Raw genomic sequence first — 13,736 nt, forward strand, 5'->3', positions numbered from 1 at the left:
AGTCGCGCGGCAATCGCAGCCCAACGCATTTTAATTAATGCGTGAGAAGAGAAATGAGCGAGGAATGGGAATCATGAAAAGTAATTTAGATAAGATTTTTATAAGCAGTCTGGAAAATATGAGATTTGTTCCCATTTGAGCATAAAATATGTACAATCATTAATAAGCTCATCTATACTAATCAGTTTGTGAAAAATGTGTTGCTTGATAGATTGCAGATGAATTCTTGTTTACAGAGCTCATTTGATAACTATATTTATTCTTAAATTATTATTAAAGTAAAGTGGAATCAACATGAATGATTACAAACAATTAATTTATAATTCTATATAATTATTTCATAGATTACAAAAAATACAGCATATTTTTACTAACAAGCTCCCGATTTTGTGGTATAAATTTAAATATTTTAAAATTTAAAATATTGTTATAAAGATTAAAAAAAATAAGGTTAGTAATATAAATTCCTTGATTCAATTTTTATAAAAATAAATTTAAAAGTAATATAGATTAACTCATTAGTTTAAAATTGCTGATTAGTGAACTAAAATTTAACGAAGAACTCAAAATTACCACTGCATGAATGTAAAATTAATTTTTTTTTAATAAAATTTTGTAATTTATTATTTTCAAAACATTGAATCATTCATTAAAATGTGTTTTACGTCTCACGAAGCTTTAGTTATTTAGTGCAATAATCTGGTATGCCCGCGTGAATTAATATTATCCATGTGCGTGAGCCTCATTTTTATATCGTTTTTATTTCCCAAGACCAAAGGGGATCAATTTTTTATTGCACCAGAAAAATCATGCCGTCGGTTGCTCGGGGAAAGAGCAGCGCTAAAGGACAGCATAAAATACCATCACACACATGCATGGAAACTTAAAGCACGGGCACGTCTATTCTGAATTATAATACGGGAGAGTTATTATCGTGCCAAATTATTTAAATTTCCCATATAAATGATGGAATGCCGTTCAGTGTTTTGGGCCAGTCGACGAAGGGCCTATAAAACACGAGGCCCTAATGCTTTATAGCCTAATAGTTGGTATTTTCTTTCTCCGCGCCAGCCTCGGTATATATTTCTTTTTTATTATGTAAATTCACATCCGATCTGGCATGTGATAAATTTCAAGCGGGGCTGCTGGAGAATAATGAGGGGTTGTAAATTTTACTGGGTGGTGTGGCATAAGCATACCTGCCGCTTCCTGTTTTGAACTTGACCATCATGCAAATAAAATGTTTGGAAAGTTGTCAAAATACACCAAATTGACATTTCAATAAGTGGAACCTTTTTAGCAAAACCAATATTGTGTTTATTTCATCTATTTAATATGGAACTGTGATTGCCACGTTGGCGGTTATTTATAATGACAAAAACAATTTCCAGTTTTGTCATAAATTTGTATTTGTGGTGGAAAATGGCTATTCAGATTTCACGTTGGTGGGTCGTCGCCTGCTCGCCACAATTTAATCCATATGACCCTTCACCTTTCGCAAACGCCAAGTCAAATTATTATTTAATATAAGCGTCTGACGGATGATGAATGACTTGCAGAAATTGGCAAAGGTCATCTATAAAAATAGAATATTATAACCTAGCTTACAAAAATGCCTGCTGACAAAATATGTAGTGCTTTAAAATTAGTCGTTAAAATAAATTTATGATTTCCGTTAAATATGATAATAATTTTTAAATTTAATCATTTTCTTCTGCACTCTTATTTTATTGAAATGTTGAAAGGATTTTGTTATAAAAAAGTTGTCTTGTTGCTTGAATGAAACGCATTCAGTCGGAGAGACGTATCAATCAAGACTTTAATGTGAATCTACGAGGCGGAATAAATTTTAATCTTATTATAGCATGTAATGGAATATACACTCGGCGCGAGGCAAAAAAGGCTCACTCGCTCAAGAAGTGCGGTAATATTGCGTATACGCGCCAGGCAAACACACCGGCACGCCGACGAGGAAGAGAGAGAGAGAGATGTACCCATGTAACAAAGCTCTTGTCGCAGTTTTGTTGGTTCAATTTTAAAATAACAAAGTGCTTTTGCATGCATGAAGCCTAATTTACATTGAATGCCATTTCAGCGAACTTGTTTTCGGCCGCCTGCAAAAAGTGGTGCGCGGCGACGAGCAGGTTGTGTGTATTTTAATAATAATAATAATGCCACGCCGAGAGACGCGCAGCCGGCAAGCTTTTACTCAACGCGGAACACAATTTTGCGCTCAAATTACATCAGCACACAACATGTTGATAATCAAAATCGTCAAACCTTTATTGCCATTATTGTCGTCATTTAAAATTAATTTCCTTTATTGAGCCATTAATTATATTTTAAATTCATTTCTGTATAATTATTAATTTATAACAATTCATAATATTTCTAAATTCTGATGTGGGAAAATTGCGACAGAAAATAATTATTTGTAGTTTAATTTACGATTTCTCTTCATCAAAGCAATGTAAAATTTCTTTAACATTATTATATGTTTGATATAGAAAAGTGATTTTTTTTCACTTTAATAAAATGTAATTTGAATTATCATAATTTAAAAATATCCCATTTTTTTTCTTTCTTAAAAACAAAATTATTATTTTTTAATCGAGAGAAAATTTTTAAATTAGGAATTATGCCTTTTGTAATTTACAAGAAACTGGTTGCATTATTTTTTACTTATAATTTTTTCTTATTGTTAAACAAAACCTTGCGGACAAGGAAATTCAGGCGAAGTAATTTTGTAAAGGAAGTGAAAATCCCCAATGCAATTATTCAGAAACATATTTATTTATTAATAATTTTATAGTCATAATAAATAATAATATCAATTTTGAAAAGAAATTTTGTGTGAAATTTGAAAAATGAATAACGATCAGCTTAACGCACAATACAATGCAACAAGGGATAAAGGTTCCCTTTTTATGCACGAGGTGCTTCACAAGGGTTATGTTTTCGGTACCATTGATCCAAATGACACCATGTTGTGGGAAATCAATGACGGTGCACGCCACAATAGAAAATATATTAATATAAAATATTATATTCTATGCGGAACTAGTAATGAATGAAAACTATTATTTCACAGATCCTTTATATATAAATTTTCATTTTATTTTTATTTTCAGTAAATTTGTAAGTTTATCGTAAATCTTGATATTGAAGTGAACTAAAAAGAAATTCCAATCGAAAAATGGCTTAGGTGCGTGAATAAAAAGCATTAAAACCCAAAGCTATACGGGTGAGGGATTCGTTTCCGCCGGGGTGAAATAAAGCCAATAATTATTTTTATTGGCGTGATGTGCTTATATGTACGGGAGAGACCTTCTGCAGAAGGCATTATTTTCTGACGATGATAAATCAGCAGCAGTTTGACACGGGGCGCCACTCGTCCGCGCACACCAACCAACAACTCACCAATATTTGATTAAAATTCATGGCGGCCGCCGCGTGCACTCGCACTAATACTCAAAGACCCACCCGACCGATAAAACTGCCGGGGTTTGATGCTGACCAGAGGAAGTGCTCGAAATGGTTTTCATGCTCTCTGAGCGGCCATGCTGACGAAATTAATTCGGGGTTGAAGAGTTTGCAGGGTCTGGTGCACGTGCGTGCGACGATGATTCACTCTCTTTAATTACGACACGTGCTCCAGTTAATTGGATTAGACCAGTGATGAGGGAGAACTTAGCATTTTGATTGCAAAGCAAAAACTTTCATCTCCAATTTTGTTTTTCTTGGCACTTCAATAATTTTATTAAAAGCACATTTAAATTTTTATTTCTTGTAATATTTTTAATTATGAATAAACAAAAATGTATCTATTTGTTATAATCAGTTATAATATAAAAATAAATTCATTTCTTAAATCTTTTCAATAATGTAACATATTTTGCATATATTGAATAAATATTTTTTTATAATTTTTGTAATTCAAGTTACATTGGAGCGATTTTACTATTATTTTGCTTGAACTGAAAATTTATTTCAGGTGCGATTTATTTTATTTTTTAATTATTTATTAATAGAGAATGTGTTTGGAACAATATTGAAGGCAGAAATATACAGATTATTTCATGCGCTCTAAAGATTTAGTTGCTCTAAAAATTAATTATCCTGAAGTAATCCACAATTTCAACAGAGCATTCAGCCCCTCTGATTTCAAATTATTTATAACGGACAAAAGCTCTTCACAGGACTGAATTTTAAGCGAATAATTAATATACATCAAACCCCCCAAGGAAAATCCTGCATTCAAGATTCAGAAGCTGCTTTTGCAAACGCTTTCATCTCCCAAATCATCCAAGGGCGTATCATCAAGACGAGGAAATGTCCTGCTCACGTACGCTCCCCAGCTCCTTTCAAGAGTGCGTTGGGGTTTATCTTTATATATAAATTTATTATTATTTCAAAAGTTTGCGCGGCGCACAACACTTAATTTCCAGCCGATTAAATATTCAACTATACGAAGAGGATTGTTTGGAAGAACCTGGCGCTGCGAAAAGAATTCCGCAGGGGCGGGTGAGTGACTTTTGTGACACTGATTGTTGAATGTTTGGCAGTCTTGGTGCCTCGCTCAGGTGGGCGAGCTCGTGGAATGCTGCGGGGGCTTTCCTTTTTGCGCTGCTCCCTCTCTCTGATCTTTCATTCTTATTCCGTCTTAAAGCCGCTTGCATGCTTGGGTGCTGCCACTACCATTCAATGCAAATTAGCCAAGGAAGCCCCACGCAGAGCTCTGTGGCCTGCCGGTGCCAGCTCCATTCCTTTTCAATTGCCCTTGCCCACCACCGCAGTCAAAACTTTTCTCCGGCGCTTTAAACCTTTATTTTGTTTCTATACAAGTCAGTATATGCGGGCAAAGCCGCAACAATTTTAACTTCAACTGCACCCGTCAAATTGTCTTCAGCAGGTTCAGAAGTTCTTAACACTTTTCTATTAATTAGAATTCAACATTGTTTTCTGATCTTCTCTCATTTGAACAGCCAAAATTTCAAAAACATTAACTCAAAAATTATCCACGACAAGTTGCATAATATAAAAATTTCTTAATTTATGGGTTAGTTAAATCTGAGCAAGTTCATCAACATAAAATTTAAAAATGCAAATTTAATGTGTTAAATTCCTTACTTAGTGAGAACTTGTTCTCATTAAATTAAAAATTGTTTGCAAAAAAAAAAAAAATAAAAATATTGTATATTAAATAAAAAAATTAATAATCTTTAAAAAATATAATATTGGTATCGTTGGTATTATAATATTATGATAAATCAATACTTTTTTATTTAATAACTTTCAGTTAAAATTTTAAAACAAATACATTATGCTTCTCCAAAACAATCTGACCATACTTTTTTTTAAATTAATTGCACGAGAAGGATAAATTATTGAATACAATAAAATATTTACGCTATGTAACTTTCCTTTGACAGAAACCACGCAGATCACCCACAGAACGTGTGAATTTTTTTAATCAACTTAACAACCCGTCATGAAATTTGAATGGAGGGTCCCCAGTCCTCCCCTCCCTCTAATGAATATAATTATGTCAGCAACTTTGTTATTTTCTATGTTATATTTTACGTGAATATTGAAGAACGTACACATTTTTCAAAGTAAATATTGATCAAAAAATATAATAAGCGAAGAACCAATGGGATAACTAAATTCATATATCTTTAATGCTTCATTTTCCTGAATTAATAATTCAAAAAGGATTTTGCAGATATAATTTTTTTATACAAATTTACTTTCTGATAAAAAAAAAACAACGTGTGGTAAATAGAGGGGCCAAACGTTGAGCAGCGCGCACATTAGTTGATTGCATTCCGAGAAAAAGCGACCCGAATCTTGGTAGAATTTTTTGCCGCGGCCAAGAATGCGCCAGCGGCGTGTGTATTAAAATAAGGGCGGTCTGGGAAATTGGCTGCAGGGCAGTGCCCTTGAATGCATTAATCAATTTGAGCCGCGCCGCCACACCACCACCGAGCAGGCGGGCGGGCGTTTCGGCCCTTGTATTAGCGCTGCAGCGCCCTTTCGCGCTGATATGCTTATATACGGAGCGCTGACTGTTAATAAATCATGCCGCTGAACTGGGTCAATTAAATTTGAGCCCGATCCACTCGGCAGAGCAAAGTAAGCCGGGAATTATGCGCGAAAACGGTTCTCCTCGCGAGGGGGTGTGGGGCCTAATTATAGAAATTTGGGAGGCGCGCACTCGACAAGTCTAGCTCGCATCTCACGGCCGCAACAATCACCCCCAAGCACGCAACGCTGCGGCTCCTAATGCATGCCGACGAAAATGCTCGCGAGAGAGTTGCTGCGGGTTGACAGAGCGCACGGCGATCAACCCCCGAATTTGACGGGTTTGATTTTTATGGCGTTTTAAAAACGAGCGCGGCCCGTCCAACGATTTACGAGCCTGTCAAGTGGGATTAATGCATGTGTACAACTCTTTGGGAAGTGGCCAACGCTTTTTTCGGGTAAAATTTTTAACTAAAAATATACACATCCCTCATAAATTGTGAGAAATTATTTTTTAATAGCCGTTTCCAGATTTAGGGCCAGACGTTTTTCCGATTTTCATCGCTATATTTTTAAATTTTTTAAAGTCAGCACACATGTGTTGTAAATTAATGTTATTAATGACCGCCGCGGCTTAATAGAAAGCACTTTGTGGTTATATACAGATTAAGTGTGCGACGCATTAACCATACAAACCATTATCTGCCTAAGCAGAGAGGAATAAACACTAATGCATTTTTACATGTTAATTATAGTTTAGAATTAATGAACAGCAAAAATCAAATTTAATTTAGTTTTTCTATTTTTATCCTGATTTCTACGGAATTTTTCAGAAATGTCCTATATCTCCCTTTAAAACTATTTAACTTATTTATAGTATTTTATAACATAAAATATATAAAATCATCATTTGTTTAGCTCAGAAACTTCAAAGTGGTTCATTTTTATTGTGTAGGACTTTAAATTTTTTTATTATTTATCAAGAAGAATATACATGATAAATGTTTTTAAATTCTCTATGTTGCAGGAACACCCGTCAACCTTAACGCCTAAACTAGGAATCGACTAAAAGTGAATCACGTCTGCTGCAGAAACTAAAAGTCTTACTTGTGCATTATAAGATAAAGAGCTATTCAAGTTATTCATGAAATATCAGCTCCTTCAAATTTGATATCATTATTATTTTTTTAATTCACTTTTCAATATATCGTCAAACATATATATGAACATAAGTTTTAAATCACATAAATTTATCCTGCTTTACATTATAAATTTCATCCAGCTAACGCAAGAAAATTTTGTTTCACTCTGGACTTGAAGTAATTATACATGAAAATTTTTGCTAACGAAAGTGTAACTCACGTTGACGTGCAATTTATCTTTCCCAAAAACAGACGAGAAGAAGCACAATTACACAGAGTAGACACGTTTTTTTGCAAGTGTATACTAATTGCTCTGGCTAGTCAAGAATTCAGACTAAATTATCGCACACGCAAAAAATCGCCACCGTCTGCGAAAGTGAGCTGCCGCAACATTTGCGGTTGCCCCACAAAAGGCAATTAAAAAAATGTAAACAAAGTCCCCAGCGAGAGGACGATTCCGGGGTAAAATGACAGCAAATTCCGTCCGTCGTGTGGCTCTCTCATAAAGCCAGCATTATTAAACCACTAAAAGTTTTTTGGAGCCTGCCAAATGCAGCATCCACTTTAATGCGCAATAGGGGAATTTGCTCTGCGGCCCTCTAAGGCGGAGAACGCACAGAGCAGACGCGTAAATACGCGCGCCAGGAAATAAGAGATGCTTCTGTTTGGCGCCGACGAGAAGAAGAAGAAGAAGTAAAGGAGGCGCCGAACTTTTTATGCGGTGAAAGGAGCCGCTTTTTTAATTCCCCGAGCTACCCAAATGTGTGTAACTTGTAGCAGTCTTGGGACGCCGAGCGGTGGAAAGGAAGCGCGCACGGTGTTAAACTTTATAAATTATTTAAAATACTTCGGGGAGTTTCGGCGTTATAACTATTATGGGATTGATATTTATTACCGGCGGTTGCTAATAATTCTCTCTCCAAATCTCGCACACACGTTGCCCAATTGTAAATTTAACGCAGCTGGCTCTGCGACTGTAAAAAGCAGACGAGAACTGCCGCGAAATTGAAAATGTTAAGCGTCGTATAAATGGCTCCATTAAAATCCCAGAAAACCCTCAGCAGTTCCGAAGAAAGTGGAGCCTTTTAAATTACGCCCCACGACACACTAGCATTAATATAAAACGACCCGCAGTCTCATTTAAGTTCAAAGTTAACCTCCGACCGAACTGGTTACATTAGGTAAAGGGTATAATGGATATTTTTACAGTCGGCGTTTGAGCCAAAAGGCTATTTTCCGGAAAATTGAACGTCCACGAGGATGATTGATCTGCCAGCGGGTGTGCGGCCAGAAATTTCGCTTGCAAATTGATTGTATAACCGCGTAAATGGCCCCGCAGTCCCCGCATGTGTGAGTTTTTTTTTTCGATTGGTATGGAACGGTTATGGGTGTAACGCACTCTCGGTGAATAAAATCTTTTGAAAATTGAAAGGCTTCGCATAAAAAAAGAGAAAAGAGCCAAAATGACTGTTGTAGTGCGGTAATGGAAAATGTATGCAAATTAAACCAAAAAGTAATTAACCGAGCGGTCATGATGTATGAAATATCGGTGCTGCGTGCGAGGGGATTCGCCTCTGCACGTACTTATTACTTGCTCGACAATTAAATCGGCGAGCAATTAACATTTTAATATATGGAGAGTGGGTCTAAAATACAATGCAGAGCGACCGAATTGGAAAACCAGTTTGCGACGAGATGATGATTATACGGATGGGCTGGTGCCGAGTAAGAAAACATAATCTGAATGGGTTTAGAGTGACGTCAGCCAGGTGGAGGCCTCACCAGGAATGCCTCCTGGAGGCGGAATATGGGGCGTAGTCACGGCAGTCAGCCAGGGCGTAGTTGCTTACAAAGAGGAGAGAAAGAAAGACAAGACGACGGGCTGGAAACTTTGTCCGCCTCTGCATATGCGCGCCGTCTCGTATTTTATAAAATATAAAAGTATATATAAATGCGGTGGGGAGGTAAAAAATTACATTCGATTTTTTATCCGCCGCCGTCGCATAATGAATGTATCGTCCTGTGCGCGCCGAGGAGATTGTGCCCCGCCGTAGATGCTCACCGCTGTCTTTTCTTTTTCTCATTCTATTCGAGTGCAGCGGCAAAGAAGCCTTGGAAGCGAGAAGAGATGCGTCGGACCGTAACCAACTGAATTTTTCTCACTGCTTGCGCCTCTTTTCTTCGGAGATGCTCACCGGCAATGAAATAAAGAAGCGTCAGCCCGCGAATGCAACCATTGTGCACAAAAAGCAACCTTTCGAAGAAAAAGAATGAATCAAAAGTGGGCCTTTATTCTCAAGAACTTTTCTATGAAGATTTCTCTGAAAGCTAATTCCAATGAATTGCAATCAAGCAGTCAACCTTAATATTGTATATTTTTTTGTTAAATTAATTTACTTTTGATCAAATTATTTCATAAAATTTAAGAACCATTGTTCATTTTTTAATTTTTTTAGTATTAAATTTTTCAATTTTGGGTGCATTGAGATAAAATAAAAGCAGGGTAATTATTTTTACATATTTTCCAAATATATATTATAGCTCATCATTATCATAGTAATTGCATAAATCGCGTCACGAAGTTTTTACAATCAGTATGTAATTATTTAAGTTTTGTCAGTTCACATCACTTTGTCTCTTTTCCCAAGTAGTCCGCCTTAACAGCTAATCAGAAATGGACGAGCCAAAATTCAGTCACAAAGAACATTACGTGCATAAATTCAAAAATTAAAAGGCCCATTTGCGCTTGCTGTTTCTTTCAATGAAAAATTGAGAACAACCGAATTTGTATAGCCAACAGAAAAAAGAGGAATTAAGACTAAAATTAATTATGGCATTAAACCATACAAAATGAAATCAATTAATAAAAACTCCTCTTTTATTCGGAAAGCATAATTTTTAAAAATTATTACATCTTTACTGTTCTGGCAATTCCACGCAAAAATTTAGGTATATTCAAATAATAAATTACAAAATAATGCAGCAGTTGTTGAAATACAAAAAGACATTAAACGAAACTTTGCATGCTTTGGTTTGTAGCTTGTTGGAAGTTTAAAGTTTCTTTGCGCTCTCATTTCACATTATTTCCACTTAAAACACTGAATAATCATGTTTGCACGCAGGCCCCCCTCTAAACATAAACATGCACCAGTATGACGGGGCTGCCCGCATTTCATTTTTATCTCTGTTGTGGGAAATAAAATCGTACATTGTTTTACACTGACTTCTTTTCTTGACTGTCAACAATGAATTGTTACTCTGCACATTGTTAATTAATAATTACAGTAAGCAGTGTGACATCATTTTGTTTATGATAATTTTTCTGGAAAATAAAATTGCGCACAATGAAACATGAAATTAATTGCAAAACGTTTGGTGGCCCGTCTGTGATATTTTGTGGAAAACGACTTCGAGTATTTCAGGGAAAGGGAGGGTGATTATTTTACATTATATTTTTTTTTTATACATCTTGACTTGGCTTTTATGACAAATTTTTCTACTTCAGGCAACAATTATGGGCATGTTTTGGCAGTCTGCGTAGGAAAATCAATTCCGCTTTTTGGAGTATTTTTTTTTACATCTACGATTCAATTTGCAAATTAAAAGTGTGAAAGGTATAAAAGTGGCGTCAAGTGGAAAATGGGTTATTTTGTTGGCTATGCTCGATGCAAAATCTCCAGAGCCCGACGGCCAAAACACGTTCGTCATTATCACCCATGCATCGCGCACGAATATGTCAATTCTCCCCGGCAATCGCGTGTGGGAGAGGGATTTGCTGAAATCAAGCTGATCGGGCACCGCTCGCTTCGGTGCCACTTTTTGCGGAGCGCATTAATTATATTCACAGTCACTCAGGTTAATCCAAATCTTCACTCACTCGGGAAAAAGGGGTGCTCTCGCGCGAGCACCGAATAACAGCGGAGAGAAGGAAGGGCGTCTACATTCGCGTGGTATATAATTATACACAATTTCAACAATTTTTGCACACGCACGTCACTCTCCAACTACGTAAGATTTTTTTTACGATAAAAAAATAACAATTCTTTTCGCTTAAGTTAATCGTCAATTAACATTAGATCACATCTCAGCACTGATTGGGTCCAGTTTTTGTTCTTTTTCGGTTCACTAATTGTTCAATTTTTTTTTATGTCCGAAATTAAACGTCGGTGCCACAGCCCTCTTGGTAGCCCTCGTCAGGAGAGTTCCTGCTGCCGAGCACCCTCTTGAGGGCCGTCACCGGCGGCAGCACCGGCGCCGTGCCTCTCTGCCACACTCGCAGCGTTTTGGCACCGGTTGGAGGCGGGTTGGTGGGGGCGGGCGCCGGGGGCGGCGAGTGTCCAGGAATGGGAAGACCGTAGTCTGCAGGGTAGTCGGTGGTGTCCCAGGGCGATGGGTGGCCGCCGACTGAAGGGAAGGGGGCATCCTCTATGATGGGGGTTTTGTCCGTGGTGTCCGGCAGGTAGAGGTCAGACGATCCGTCCCACAGGCCGGACGGATACAAACTGTCTCCGTGAGCGCGGCTGTACTCGCCGGACAGCGTCCGGGGAGCGAGCACACCATCGTCTCGAGGGCCGTCGGCTCGTTCAGCCTCGTTGATGAGGTCGGGGTTGCGGAACGAGTCGATCGAGGCCTGGCCGTTGAGGTTGAGGTGGCCGACGGCCACCGTTGAGTGAACGTCCGTGAGGCCACGCAGCTGCTTTTGCGCAGAATTGTGCAGTTTGATTTCGCAAATGACGGGGGATTTGAGGGCCGGGTCGCTCATCATGATGGAGCCGTTGCGGCGCTCCGTCTCGATGGTGACCGTGGCGGCCGCAGACTTGGCTGGTGCGTCGTGCGGCGTTTGCGATTTGGCGGAAGTGGAGAACGGCAGCCGCCTGATTCGCACCAGCAGCAGAAGGATGAGCAGCAGAATAAAGAGGATGAGCACAACCAGGGCGGCGCTGAGGCCCGCGATTTGGCCGCTGCCCAGCGAAGCCATTCCGGCCTGTCTGACGGCAACGTGCAGCGTGAAATTGGCCTCGGCGGTGCCAGCACGGTTTTCGGCCACGCAGTAAAAGTCGGCCGACTCGGTTTCCTGGGCGTTTATCAGGACTAGGGAGCTGCTCTTCTCGTTGGAGCCGTCTTCGAAAATCAGCACTCGCTGGGCAGTGGCCACGGCCGAGTTGTTCTGCAGCAGGCGGCCGTTCCAGAACCAACTGATGGTGGCCGCCGGCACGGCGGCCACTCGGCAGACGACGCTGGCGTCTTCGCCGGCGGCCGCCTCAATGTGCCGACTCACAGGAAGCACTTCCGGCTTGCAGGCAAAGTCTTCAACGGCCAGTTCTCCGAAGGACCGCGAGCGGAGGCGCTCAGGGCTTCCGCACACCGGCTCCACCGAGTAGGGGATGTTTTTCTTCTCTAGCCAGTTTTTCACCGGCATCAGTCTGCAGTCGCACACCCACGGGTTATTGTGCAGCTCGACGCCCTGCAGTTTTTGCAGCGCGTCCACCGTTTTTTGTCTCAACTCACTCAGCCGGTTATCATTCAATTTTAGCGACTGCAACTGCTCCAGTTCATCAAAAGCCTTCGGTGCGATTGTTTTCAGCTCGCAGCCGCTCAGGTCGAGTTTGACCAGTCCGGGGATGAACTGGAAGGCGTGCGACTCAATTTTCTGGATGGGGTTATTGCTGAGCACCACTTCACGCAAAAAGGGGATGTCTTGGAAGGTGGCCGATGGGATGTTGGTGAGCAGGTTCGAGCTCAGGTCGAGTTCAACCAGGTTAGTCAGGCCGCGGAAAGCGTTGTTGTCAATCCGTCCGAGCCGACAGCTCTTCAGATATACCTTCTGCAGGTTGAGCAGATTGGCACGCACGAAAGTTTCCCGCGGAAGAATTTGCAGGTTGTTGTTGGACATGTCGAGCACCTGCGTTTCGGCATCGATGCCCTCCGGAATTTGAATCAGGGCATGGTCGATGCACTCGACCGTCTGCTTGCCGCCCTTCCACTTGCAGGTGCACACCACCGGACACCCGGCGGCCTGCACGGCGCACACCACCAGCACACACGTAACCAGCGGCCAGCACTGCATTTTGGCCGCCGCTAATCAACGCAAAAGTCCCACTAGTCCTTAACTCATAATCCGAAAGCACTGTCCGCGCATCGCGCCTCGGAGCGTTCACTGTTTGTGTCCTGCGTTTAAAGCACTGACTGCGGCAGCACCCACGAGTAGCGAGGTTCACTGTGTGGCACTGCAGAGCCGACTGACTGCCGCTAGGCGGCCTCCACTCTCATCCGCTCGAGGAGGAGGAAGCTCGGCGGGCGCTTGAGCAGCCGAAGAGATCCGAGCGCGCCACGACCTCTCCTTCTCCCACTGGCCGGCCGGCCGAGCCGCGACCGACACAAAAAGCAAGCGGGCCTCACCTGCAAGAATAAAGGAAAGGGATGCTGAGCCATAATACTGGAGTTCCGCCCAAACCTTATTTTGCCCGAGGCTACCTACATACCTTCGCTCTCAGGAACACACAAAAAATCCTAGCGTGCCACACACAGCACCTATTCCCATTCTATCCGCGCGGTTTATTCATAATAGTC

At 40.2% G+C, this 13,736-nt stretch overlaps 1 protein-coding gene and 1 long non-coding RNA gene across 2 annotated transcripts in view; one reads left to right on the forward strand and one right to left on the reverse strand.

The window, feature by feature from the left end:
* The window catches only part of LOC132194319 (uncharacterized), a 166,674-nt gene that overhangs the window by 41,836 nt on the left and 111,102 nt on the right, over positions 1–13,736 (forward strand). The window lies entirely within an intron of this gene.
* On the reverse strand, positions 9,685–13,422 carry LOC132194303 (leucine-rich repeat-containing protein 24). The gene has a single exon (XM_059615480.1). It carries the CDS (start codon positions 13,231–13,233, stop codon positions 11,323–11,325), a length of 1,911 nt encoding a protein of 636 aa, XP_059471463.1. The 5' UTR covers positions 13,234–13,422; the 3' UTR covers positions 9,685–11,322.

This window comes from Neocloeon triangulifer, unplaced genomic scaffold, assembly GCF_031216515.1.
Source record: "Neocloeon triangulifer isolate White Clay Creek 2 clone unplaced genomic scaffold, ASM3121651v1 ptg000006l, whole genome shotgun sequence".
NCBI lineage: Eukaryota > Metazoa > Arthropoda > Insecta > Ephemeroptera > Baetidae > Neocloeon > Neocloeon triangulifer.

Excerpts from the sequence above, each read along its gene's own strand:
- LOC132194303 (XM_059615480.1), bottom strand. The coding sequence starts at position 13,233 with ATGCAGTGCTGGCCGCTGGTTACGTGTGTGCTGGTGGTGTGCGCCGTG.